General features: G+C 43.6%; 2 protein-coding genes across 3 annotated transcripts; one reads left to right on the top strand and one right to left on the bottom strand.

Annotated features, from left to right (window-relative positions):
- Positions 1–632: 632 nt before the first annotated feature.
- LOC123115964 (NAC domain-containing protein 45) lies at positions 633–2,361 on the top strand. The gene is made up of 3 exons (XM_044536993.1): positions 633–1,010; positions 1,101–1,381; positions 1,488–2,361. The coding sequence occupies exons 1-3, from the start codon at positions 809–811 to the stop codon at positions 2,208–2,210; spliced, it is 1,206 nt and encodes a 401-aa protein (XP_044392928.1). The 5' UTR covers positions 633–808; the 3' UTR covers positions 2,211–2,361.
- Positions 2,362–5,721: 3,360 nt separating this feature from the next.
- Positions 5,722–9,556, bottom strand: LOC123111321 (uncharacterized). 2 transcript variants are annotated; one of them, XM_044532083.1, is made up of 9 exons: positions 9,307–9,556; positions 9,079–9,188; positions 7,623–7,725; positions 7,447–7,506; positions 7,062–7,124; positions 6,754–6,954; positions 6,582–6,672; positions 6,289–6,503; positions 5,722–6,146 (listed from the first exon to the last, which is right to left on the bottom strand). In XM_044532083.1, the coding sequence occupies exons 2-9, from the start codon at positions 9,186–9,188 to the stop codon at positions 6,057–6,059; spliced, it is 933 nt and encodes a 310-aa protein (XP_044388018.1). In that variant the 5' UTR covers positions 9,307–9,556; the 3' UTR covers positions 5,722–6,056. The 2 variants fall into 2 exon arrangements, with proteins under 2 accessions (XP_044388018.1, XP_044388020.1); XM_044532085.1 differs by having other exon boundaries at positions 9,079–9,217; positions 9,307–9,496.
- Between the last annotated feature and the right edge of the window lie 3,092 nt (positions 9,557–12,648).

Genomic DNA, 12,648 nt, shown 5'->3' with positions numbered 1-12,648 from the left:
AAGAGATGGCAATTACCAAGAAACCGGAGCAAAGCACGCTTGAATCTACACTCATCAACAATTAACAAATCCAAACTGGGTTGTTTATCATATATGCTGCGAAATTTCACATTATCATTGAGCTAAGCTAGCCTAACTGCATGCAAAGACCTGACCAAACATGCATACACCTAGTCTCTCATGCATGGTCATCAAAGAACACACACAAACCCTACATGTTTCTTCAAATCAGCCTATCCGCTATATACAGAAACCGGACATAGGAGAAAAGTAAAGGGAATACTAGTTTCTTTTGTCAAAATATCTAGGTGAGAGAACAGTCCGTGATTTGGATTTGTATCTTTCTCAGCAACGCTACAAGAAAAGCTAGAGAAGAAAGTCAAGTGGCCTACCAGACAAGCCTCCCGCCGTCAGTTTTAATTGGCAGCAGCCCCCCCACACTTCCCGGTAGCTGTCAAGATATAGCGAATTAAAGCTGCAGAAGGGAATTAATCGCTGAAATTAATGCCCCTGATCACACCTAAATCTGATGTGTGATGTGGGGCGATTAATGAAACCGAGTGAAGAGTTCCTTCCTAGGCAAGGTTTAGGTGGACCTGGCCCCTCCCAAGCCACGGAAAAGGTCGCTGAAAGCATTATAAAAGTTGGCCTCTTGCGCGCTCTCCATCCCCTTCCCTATTCCCATTCATCCGTCTGCACCGAGCCTTGCTTTCTTGTGAGCCCAAGCAAGCCCTCTTCTTCTTCCTTCCTACCGATCTATCACTCCTAGCCGGCTACTGATTTCCTTGACTTGATTGAGAGAGCGAGCATGGTGGAGAGCATAGCAGCAACGCCGTCGGAGGAGCAAGGCCGAGGCGGCGGCCTGTCGCTGCCTCCGGGGTTCAGGTTCCACCCCACCGACGAGGAGATCATCACGAGCTACCTCCTGCGCAAGTTCCTCGACCCTAGCTTCGTGTCCCGCGCCGTCGGCGAGGTCGACCTCAACAGCTGCGAGCCACGAGATCTCCCAGGTAACAATTCGCTCCCTTCATCGTCTTCTTCTTTTTCCATGCATATTTACAGCAGGCTAGCTGCTGATGTTGTTTGATATGGAATTGAAGGCAAGGCCAACATGGGGGAGAAGGAGTGGTACTTCTTTGTGCACAAGGACCTCAAGTACCCCACCGGGAGCCGAGCCAACCGCGCCACCAAGGAGGGCTACTGGAAGGCCACCGGCAAGGACAGGGAGATCTTCAAGCCCCGCGCCCGCGAGCTGGTTGGGATGAAGAAGACGTTGGTGTTCTACACGGGCCGAGCGCCCCGGGGCGCCAAGTCTGAATGGGTCATGCACGAGTTCCGCCTCGAAGGCAAGTCCAGAGGCCAAACCATGAACAATCCCAAGGTGAGCCTCTCCAACATTCCATTCTAATTATGCCTCTCTCTAGACTCTACTCGATCGGAGCGTGAATTGATTGGGAATTTTTTCGTCTGTGCTTTTGAACGGTCAGGACGAATGGGTGGTGTGCAAGGTGTTCAACAAGAAGGGGGAGGTCAAGGCGACGAGGGCTGCCGACGTGGACGCCGAGTACTCTGCCGTGACGACGCCGAACGCCAGCTCGGTCGTCGACGCCGGCGAGGGCGCCGGAGACTTCACCGACTCCATGTTCACTATCGACCCGCTCTGCTACATCCCCAACTCCGACGAGTACACAAGCAACCAGCTGCCGACCAAGACCACCGCCACCACCACCAACAGTGCCCCGCCGCCGTACAACGCGGACTACTACTACCCCTCCGTTCCTACTACAGCTGGAAGCTTCAATCTCATGTCCAACTACAGCTTGACCAACGTCCCAAGCAACGCGCAAACGTCCACCGCCATGGCCAGCTCAGTCCCGGCAATAAGCGGCTCCTCCTGGCAGCACATGCTTATGAATACGGCGCCGCATGGGATGATGTCAAGAAGAAGCTACGACGTTAACCTCCATGAGCAGCAGGCGATCATGATGAGAGCCCTAGAAGGGGTCGTTGGCGCCCAAAACTTCGGTGAGCCGGCAAAGGGTCTGCAGACGCCGAGCTCCAGGGTGACCGCCGGCAGTGTTCTGCCTCAGCAGGGCAAGCTTGGGAGCTACGACGACGGTGAACTTCCCTATGGGAATTATGATCTTGCTTCTGCCGCTATGACTGGACGCCCAGCTGCTGCTAATAATCTTGGTGCTAGGTTCTACTGATCGAATGTTCGTTGATTGTAGTAATTTTGTTGGTTGCTTCATTGATTAGATCGATGTTGATTATATATGGACCATGGAGAGAGATTACAGTTGCATTAGTTTGTTTTAGGATTTTGTAAAAAGGACATTATATTGTTTGTTGTGAGTTAAATATGTTGCTTCTTCATTGAGCTGATGTTGTCGCATGGCACATAATTTCAGTTTCGCTAATTCTCGGTCGCCTAATTTTTTGTGGGGATCTTTGAGTAACGGGTAATATAAGCATAACTCAGGTGGAGATCCTTTGCCTAAAATATAGGAGTAGTTAACCATATGAATATAGTAGTATCTGAAGAACAGAAGAAGTCTGCTAACAATTCTTGGTAAGTTATATATGAGGACTGAAGTGGTCCGGAAATGAGGATGGTTGGATGTTGGTCCAAATTACGACTTCGAGAAATAGACAACAAAATTTCAGACAACTTATGGTTTTGCAAACTCTTTCTTTAGGCTTTGTATATAAATGTGGCGTTTGTATGTGGCTCTTCTTCATTGTTAATGATACAATAAGGACCTCGGTCGTTTCTATACAGGCTGTTTTTGTTGAATCTTATTGTCCTAGTCGTGTCCTTGTTTTGCCTTCTCATCCAAAATAATTAAGAGATGATGCTATGGATTAGGTCGTGGTAGCTTATTCTGTTCTCTAGATAGCTGGAGTACTAGCTACAGATGGGTAACCAAAGTAGCTAGCTACTAGCTACAAATCGGTAACCAAATTAAAGCAGCTAGCTAGCTACTATGCATGTGTACTCTAAATAGGCTGTGGAGACAGAGAGAGCTAGAGAGATATCTAAACCAAGAGAATGAGACATGGTGTATATATATATTCTTCCATGTATGTATAGAAAGACACAACTGGGTCATACTTATACAGTAGCGCTCATACGTATGACAGTACTTTTCAAGTACGGTGACTTTTGGTTTGTCGAGACCTAATGTAACCAAGCTAGTTTGCATTCTTGGCGCGCAAGTTAGGACTTAGTCAAGTGGCCTCCACGTTAATTAGCATTGTATACAGGTTGGTGCAAGCTGGAGCGTTCGTCAGCGGGAAAGCACGTGCAGCCACGCATGCATACATGTTGGACGGCGCGTGCATGCACGCAGGCCACCTGTATGCCAGCTCAGTTATGGGAGGAGGTCATTCACTTGATCTACCGATAGACCAGTTTAATTACTAATTAAGTACTTCCTATTTTAAAATATTTGAAGTTTTAGTTTTGTCCTCAGTCAAATTTCTTTTAAGTCTGATCAAGTTTGTAGAAATAACAACATCTATAACATCAAATTAGATTCATCGTAATATATGTTTATATTTTATATATCTGACGATGTAGATATTAGCATTCTTTTCCTATAAAGTTAAAAAAAAAAGGGCAACCTGGTGCATGTAGCTCCCGCTTGCGCAGGGTCCAGGGAAGGGTCCGACCACTTTGGGTCTATAGTACGCAGCCTTTCCCTACATTTCTGTAAGAGGCTGTTTCCAGGATTTGAACCCATGACCTCATGGTCACAAGGCAGCAGCTTTACCACTGCGCCAAGGCTCCCCTTCAAACGAAATTGATCAAACTAAAAAAATGACTTAGGGCAAATCTAGAACTTCCAATATTTTAACACAAGCGTAGTACACATGATGATCGATCGTTAGAAAATGGAGAGCTTTTAACTGAAACTCTGAAAGTAAAATGATCAGTTACCAATGGTGGCCAGCGAAGATTCCTCGAAAAGAAACTGTATAACCAGCAAGATAGTAACTGAAAGATGTAGACGTAACCCATGGCATCCAGCTTGCATGCATGATCCAACGACAGTGCAACGTGATCTAAGAAGAAAGAAATGGAAAGGAATCCCCCTTTTTTACCTGCATTTTCGGCATGTTTCCTGCATCATAAGCCGGTGCAAGTTACGTACTTTTTCTGTTTCGAATATTTTAGAAGCTATATGCATTTTCCATCCTTTTTTCACATGCTATGTGAATTGTTCTAGTGGGATTTAACGCGTCCCTATGAGCACCTATAGAAACTGAGCCAGCACGATCTCTTGAGATTAACTAAGTTACCATGGATGCTTTCGTAATCGACGGAAATCACTGAACAAACTATTGCTGAAAAGTATGAAATAAATTTCGTCAGTTCCACCAAATGAAGTTTGCCCCACCCCACCGCATGTATCACGAGGTAAGTTTGTGTTAGGATCGAGCAATGCCTGCTGAGATCTGTTGCACTTTCTTAAAAAAAAAAATTGCAGGAGAGCGGCTAAAATTTCGTTGGAAGATCTATCACTTCCAATTACTCCACTCGGTAGCGATACTAGATCAGCAATAATATCATGCTTCTGTAGATACCCAAGGTAGGTACATAACTAATCATACGCATCCCCTCCCCCCAGGGTCTTGCTACGTAAGCAGCTTTATTTTTTTCGGAAAGGAAAAACTGCTCACGACAATCCGCAAACGTCAAAGACCTTTCTTCCAAGTTATGTTTTGCAGCTATACACTGGCAGTGGCATGGCTCCCAAGAGACCAACACGCACTGACTTGGCAGCCAATGTATGGGCCAGTACGTCGCCGGTACCGACTATACTGAAAACACATCTCATTCGCCAACGTCAGGCTCAGCGGATAGACATTGTACTACTGTCATCATGGGGATCGAGGATATACAACGACGCGTGCCTCGGCCTGACTATGAGGTCAAGAACAAAAATGTCGCATCAGCGAGGAATCGCACAAGCAATATACAACAACAACAAAGCCTTTTGTCCCAAGCAAGTTGGGACATGAAAACCCCAATACTCCCTCTGTTCTTAAATGTAATTTTTTTTTTAGAGATTTCACTACAGACTACATACAGAGCAAATGGGTGAATCTACACTATAAAATACTACTCCCTCCGTCCAGAAATACTTGTCGAAGGATTGGATGTATCTAGACGGATTTTGGTTTTAGATACATTCATTTTTATGCATTTCTCTGACAAAAAATTTCTCCGACAAAAATTTCCAAACGGAGGGAGTATGTACATATACATCCATATGTAATTTGTATTGAAATCCTAGAAAGATTTATATTTAAAAGCGGAGAGAGTAGAACGCAACACAATCTATATGCTTGCGAAATTTCTGTTGCATTTCCTTCACATTATAAAGGACAAAATGGAGCACGCATTAAACCATATATAAAGGGATGCCACAATTTTTTACTCACTTGAGTGCTAAGCCAAGACAAGACCTATAGCAAGCATAAAGGACAAATTGACACAAGAGGAGGAAAAGATACTGGAGCGTCATCCGACTATCCATCGTTTTAAATGAAGCAAAGCAGAGCGATCACTACTCCAATCTCAATCATGCAATCACTTGCGCCGTAAGTCTAGCTGACAATTACACATCCTCAGCGGTGCAACCTAGAAAGGAGCAATGCTCCAAAAGTAGCCTTGTGTCCAAATCACCCAAGAAATTGATGTGCTTCAAGTTATGACTACTAAAAAAATAACAAGATTTTATTAGATGGACAGTAGTGCCATCATCTTATTGGCTTCCTGAATCCCAGGCTATTCACAGAGAAAACTGGAAACAATTCTGGTTTGATAGTACAACATAAGCCTTGCGCATGTAGTGTAGTTTGCAAAAGCTCAGATCTCCGTGGGTTTGGAATGCAATTATACACCAAAAGTTTGGTCACTAAACAGAAGTTTGGCTTAGAAAAATACACAAGCAAGGCACCTTTGAAGAGGAAGCTAACTATATCCACTGCGCAGGGTAACAAACACTGGCCATCCACATCGGGTTTGCTTCAAAATCAGACCAAGATTAATCCTGGGGAGCCTCAAATCTTGATGGAGTATCGATCCCCATCATGCAGCAAAGTCCTGATATCAAGATGATAAGCAGCACTACACCCTGCAGATTGTGCAAAAATGTGAATGAATTATGCAAGGATACAAACAACTGTGATCTACATACTGCAGTTTATACAGATGAAGAGGACAAACTCCACGGCATAGTTTGGAATACACAAAACAGAGTGCGAGTACCAACTTACCACAAAAACTCCTTCCAGGAGAGTTGATTTTAATTGGCACTCTCCATCACATTTCTCTAGGACAGGTTTAGTTGTGTTGGTCTTCTCTGCAAGATACCTGGCTAATGGCAGGTCCGAAGGATTCTCCAGCAAACCATAGGGTTGAGAAGCGTAAAGAACTGTGTATTTAGCCCCAGACTTGTCAAGAACAGAAACCAGATCCAAAAGCAACTGCCCTGAAGTAAGGAAGTGGAACACAGGTTAAAGTTGTACAGTTGAAGGTGATGGAACTAAACCTAGTTACTTTACCCAACCTTCTGATTTTGTACTGTCCTTGAAACCACCGCTACAGAAGACGATTAGCTCAGTTGGTTGGTTGTTTCCCATCCGTGACTTCACCAAGTCCTGGAATGTATATGCTGTCAATAAATAATGAATATACAGAAAATATCGAAATAAGTATTTTATATGTAAAAGATAACTTGCTTGAACAGAATCCATGTTCAGATGTTTCTTCACACTTTCACTGCTTGCAGTACACGTGTCTGTGTAAGTGATATGATTTCCTCCAGAACCATCCTCACAATTCTCAGTAAATCCAGATAGCAATGAGTTCTCTAGTGCTTCGTCGTCTGACATGGCAACATAAGGGAATGCCATGGAAAACTCAGAGCTTGAGAAGGACAGCTGGTAAAAGGTATGTATATTAATGGATTTGAAAGCATTCTATGCTTACAATTATGTATGATAGCAGAGAAAAAACATGGAAAACCATATATGATGACTGTGACTACCTTTAGTATGTCCGCTAAAGCAGGATCGACTTGTTTATCTTTAGAGATGTCTGATGATTGTAGCTGAGGAACAATATTAGTTACTGGTTAGTGTAACTGAAGCAACAAAACAGAGATAGCATCTTCAACATAAAAAATTCTAGGATGGAGTTTATTTTTCCCACACAGACTAAAGCATGGAGAATTTTAGAAAAAATAATGGCCTCTTGGACTTGACCAATAACAGCTAGCTGAGATATCACGACGAGAAGGTATTTGAATAAACAATTATCGATGATTACGAGGCTGCTTCCATCAAGTGTGGATTTAGTGTAACCAGTTAATGCCCAAAAGATGAAAAAACTAATTTATAACAGTAACAAATGGATGGTAGTCCAAGAAATACCTTTGATCCAAGAAAAAGAACTGCAACATCAACATTCTTTTGAGGACCATCCTTTGAACACTGAAAACAAAACCAAAACATTGTGTTGCTTAAATTTGTGCATACGAAGAACTCACATTTCAAGAAAGCTGGATGTCAACTTTAAGTTCCAATTGGGACACTGGAGGAGAACTCACCACCAAGTTCGACCAGCCACCTTCCTCGAGAACAGAATCAGCTAAACTCTTTGGGGAGATTGTCTGATAGTGGACTACTTCTTTAGCCTCATTGGGACTAAGTCTGGAGATAAAGGTAATGTTATGTAAATTACTATTACTTGAAGGACGGCAAATATATCAAAAATGAACTCGTATAATTGTACTTCGTTGGTAAGTAACCGAATGCATAAATTTCACAAAATGAAAACTTGGAACTAGTCAACAAGTAACCAAAAATCCAGGAGTAAGACTGATCAGGAACACCAGATGTAAAATATGAATCACCTGCACTAAGAACAACAAGGAGTAACACTGGAGATGTATGAGATACATCGTCTACACTAAGAAGACGGAGGAGCAACATGTGACCTAGGTAGCAGGTAGAGCCTGGATGCATTACACAGTTGCTGTAATATTCACAGGTAAGGATGCATCTCAGTAGAAGGCGATTGTCATATCTAATGGAAATCAGGGTTTCAAGTTTCCTTCAGCTTCAAGGCCAGAGACATTCCACAAGAAATGGAGAAAAAAGGAACTACATGTTTCTACTTGAGGTATACAAATATGGGCAGACAGCGTGATTGGACAGAAGTCAATGTTCACTATGCAACAAAAAAATGCAACTTCCCCGGAGAACTGATGCTCAGCATCTGCTCTCCTAATGTCAACGGGACTATGGAGTGGCCTGCATACAAGTTGAACAAGGGTCCTGATGCCAACAATAAACTCTGTTTTGTCTCTCCTTCATCCGGGGTTTATACCCATAGATCACTATTCTTAGTAATCTACATGAACAAAATGTGTGGCTTTCTATGTAGAGTGGGTTTCATCACCAGATATCATCAATCCTCCAGCCTTCCATTACTGAAGTTGGGAACTTTTTCTTCCAACCACCCTACTCTACACTCCGCAATCTGACCATTATCACAAGGATGAGTTAATTAATGTTTGCGCTGAGTCAGGATCTAGAGATTAGTTTTTCCACGGGTAGCTGTATAAACATGCACAATTACGATTGAAGAGAAAAGCAGCTGACATAAATCTACTGTGTGAATGTAGATACCAATCTTTTTTAGAGAATGGAGATATCAGTCTTGAGGTAACATTATGATTGCCTCCCAATGAAACGTGCTATTCCACAACATACAGACACACCGTAGAGCCTTGTAGTAACATACTTGAGGTGACTATCCCATGCACTCAATCAACTTGTAGGCTTATGCTGATTTCATGTAAGAATAGTTGGATGAAGCAACATGGTACCCCTTCCATGAAAAAATTCATGTCATTACGCCCCCCAACAGTTGTTAATCCACCAACTTGCAATAGTTTCAGAGCAAAGCAGAATTCCAGGCTAAGATTCCTCCAGCTTTACAAGAACGTATCACATCTAACACAGCAGAGATGTGCATCATAGTGCGCTTCAGCTACTTACCCGTAGTTCTTGGGAGCCCAGAGGAAGGCCGGCGCCGTCACCGGGGCAGCCACCGCCACCTGAGCAGCAGCGACCAGCATCACCGCCAACGCCATCCAGACCGCCGCCATCTGATCGAATCGAATCGTACCCGATCGACCTCCCGAGAAAAAGTCAGACAAAATTGCGGGAAATTGCTGCAGAAATCGATCTGGACTATGAGGCGCTGAGATCGTGAACGGATCTTACCTCAGGGGAAGAGGGCAGCTCGGATTGGGGATTTGGGGTTTGCGTTGGTTTGGTTCCCCCGCTTCGGATACCGATTTCTGCTGGTCACCGCGGCCGTGATCTGAATTGCGAATCGTGGCAGAGGCAGAGAACGGGGGGGCAGGTCGTGGCGTGAGTTGCTACCACGCTTGTTTTAGAGGCTGACGAGTGGGCCCGAGCATTAGAGGCAGTGTCTCGCACGTGTCCGGCCTTGTGAGGATCAAGAGCTTGCAATTTTATTTTTTCTTAACGAGGGATTGCAATCTTCTGTCTGTTCACAAATATTACCTCCGTCCCAATAGTGTGTTTGTTCATTTATTATTTCAGTCTTTACGTGGCTTATACTAAAATGTCCTACTCTCTCCGTTTACAAATATTAGATGTTCTAGCTTTTTTAGAATCAATGCACATAAACGTGTTTTAGTGTGTTTATTCACATATACTCCCTCTATTCCTAGATGTAGTGCGCATAAAATTTCTTAGGAGTCAAACATTGTTTAGTTTAACCAAGTTCAGTGAGAAAAGTATCAACAAAAATAGTACAAATAAATATATGTTTAGTGAGGCATCTAATGATATTTACTTAACATCATAGATATAGATATTGGGAACGTATCCTGTGAAAATGAACTAGTGGTGAAAATCTGAAAAGTTTGCTCGTGGGGTGTTGGATCCAAAATCAACGCATCTAGTGAGAGGTGGGAGGGCTCACAAGATAACTAATAACACTTTCACACATAACCCCCTACACGTACGAACCAAGACTCAAGTCCTCCATCCCTAGACTTCTGGTCGTCATAACGGAGATCCATCCCTGCAAAGCGCCGCCATCGACCCTAGACTCCCATGTATGTGTGACGGCGCGGTGCTCCTTATCACCGCCAGCACCTAGCGGCAGCGACATCCCTTCTATGAGTATGGATCCGGCAACTTCCGACAAAGCACCAAATCAATCTCCCGATACCCTTGCAGAGGTATGTGGTACATGTCTCTGATGAATTCTGTTAGTTCTTGGAGCAAACGTGATCAAGATGATGTTTTGATAGGTATCCGTACCCGCTGTTGTTGAACTAAGAATGGAGCCTAGGCTCGGTTGTGAATTTTCATTGCAAACCAAAGATGCCAATAATAGACAACCAGAAATCAATCTCCCTCCAGTCGTCCAGGATAGCTACAGTACACCCAATAAAAGAGCTAGCAGCGGGCCTTTTTGTGTGAGCATCTATTTATCCTCAGTTTTTGTAATATTCCTCTAACCAATACTAATTTCTGATGCACTCTGTCCTGTAATCTTAGGGTTTATCGTGTACACCGGAATGTGATGAAAATCTAAAGCCGGCTGTAGGTATGACATTCGAGAACATGGAAGCCGTCGAGGAGTTCTACAAGGCTTATGCACACAACGTTGGCTTTTCAGTTCGAATCGGTCAGAAGAGGATTGTGGATAATTTGGTGGTCTGGAGACGATTTTTGTGTGCCAAAGCAGGTTTCAGATCCAAGGCAGAGGAAGACAAGAAGGTTGTGAACGAAAATAAGCCAAGTAAGCAGAAGAAGACAAAGATTACTAGATGTGGTTGCGAAGCCATGATAACTGTCAAGCTTATGCAGGGTGGCATATACTCAATAATATTTTTTCATGAAGAACACACACATGAATTTGTCACACCTAGCAAACAGCATTTAATCAAGTCAAATAGACAAGTTAGTCAAAGGGCCAAGACCACTCTTTTCACATGCCATGCAACTAGCATTGGCACATCAGGTGCCTTCCGATTGCTCCGTATTGGCGAGGGCGGATTTGAGTTTGTGGGTTGCACAAAAAGAGACTTGCAGAATTATCATCGTAATTTGAGAAGTTCTATCAAGGATTCAGATGCTCAGATGTTCATTGATAACCTCAAGAAAAGGAAGCAAATCAACCCAGCGTTTTATTCTGATTACATTCTTGATGACAAAAATCGTCTAACTCATGTGTTCTGGGCAGATGCTACTTGTAGAAAGAACTATGCTATAGCAGGAGACATGGTGTCTTTTGACTCTACATATAGCACCAACCAGTATAATATGATATTTTGCCCTTTCACAGGGATAAACCACCATAGGGGGTTTGTGTTCTATGGCGCTGCCTTGATCGTCAATGAGAAGATACCGTCATACAAGTGGGTGTTCCAAACGTTCTTGAAAGCAATGGATGGAGTAGCACCTAGACTTATAGTAACTGATGAAGATGCTAGCATGAAGGCCGCCATCGAAGAGGTTATGCCGACAACCATCCATAGGTTATGCATGTGGCACATAATGAAAAAGCTTCCAGAAAAGGTCGGTCCTTCGTTGAGAGAAGATGAAGATTTCTATAAGGTTGTGAATGTTGGAAATATGCCCTAGAGGAAATAATAAAAGCAGTATTATTATATTTCTTTGTTCATGATAATTGTCTTTATTCATGCTATAATTGTATTATCCGGAAATCGTAATACATGTGTGAATAACAGACACCAACATGTCCCTAGTAAGCCTCTAGTTGACTAGCTCGTTGATCAATAGATAGTCATGGTTTCCTGGCTATGGACATTGGATGTCATTGATAACGGGATCGCATCATTAGGATAATGATGTGATGGACAAGACCCAATCCTAAGCATAGCGTGAGATCGTGTAGTTCGTTTGCTAGAGCTTTTCTAATGTCAAGTATCTTTTCCTTTGACCATGAGATCGTGTAACTCCCGGATACCGTAGGAGTGCTTTGGGTGTATCAAACGTCACAACGTAACTGGGTGACTATAAAGGTGCACTACAGGTATCTCCGAAAGTGTCTGTTGGGTTGACACGGATCGAGACTGGGATTTGTCACTCCGTATGACGGAGAGGTATCACTGGGCCCACTCGGTAATGCATCATCATAATGAGCTCAAAGTGACCAAGTGTCTGGTCACGGGATCATGCATTACGGTACGAGTAAAGTGACTTGCCGGTAACGAGATTGAACGAGGTATTGGGATACCGACGATCGAATCTCGGGCAAGTAACATATCGATTGACAAAGGGAATTGCATACGGGGTTGATTAAATCCTCGACATCGTGGTTCATCCGATGAGATCATCGTGGAGCATGTGGGAGCCAACATGGGTATCCAGATCCCGCTGTTGGTTATTGACCGGAGAGCGATCTCGGTCATGTCTACATGTCTCCCGAACCCGTAGGGTCTACACACTTAAGGTTCGGTGACGCTAGGGTTGTAGGGATATGTATATGCAGTAACCCGAATGTTGTTCGGAGTCCCGGATGAGATCCCGGACGTCACGAGGAGTTCCGGAATGGTCCGG

Source organism: Triticum aestivum, chromosome 5B (genome assembly GCF_018294505.1).
Source record: "Triticum aestivum cultivar Chinese Spring chromosome 5B, IWGSC CS RefSeq v2.1, whole genome shotgun sequence".
NCBI lineage: Eukaryota > Viridiplantae > Streptophyta > Magnoliopsida > Poales > Poaceae > Triticum > Triticum aestivum.
The sequence above is the reverse complement of the archived record's forward strand: the minus strand, read 5'-3'. Positions and strand labels throughout refer to the sequence as shown.

Excerpts from the sequence above, each read along its gene's own strand:
- LOC123115964 (XM_044536993.1), top strand. The coding sequence starts at position 809 with ATGGTGGAGAGCATAGCAGCAACGCCGTCGGAGGAGCAAGGCCGAGGC. Across the intron at positions 1,011-1,100 it reads CGAGCCACGAGATCTCCCAG|GCAAGGCCAACATGGGGGAG; the intron begins GTAACAATTCGC and ends ATGGAATTGAAG. Across the intron at positions 1,382-1,487 it reads AAACCATGAACAATCCCAAG|GACGAATGGGTGGTGTGCAA; the intron begins GTGAGCCTCTCC and ends TTGAACGGTCAG.
- LOC123111321 (XM_044532083.1), bottom strand. The coding sequence starts at position 9,188 with ATGGCGGCGGTCTGGATGGCGTTGGCGGTGATGCTGGTCGCTGCTGCT. Across the intron at positions 7,507-7,622 it reads GTGGCTGGTCGAACTTGGTG|TGTTCAAAGGATGGTCCTCA; the intron begins GTGAGTTCTCCT and ends TTTTGTTTTCAG. Across the intron at positions 6,955-7,061 it reads CTTTAGCGGACATACTAAAG|CTGTCCTTCTCAAGCTCTGA; the intron begins GTAGTCACAGTC and ends ACCTTTTACCAG.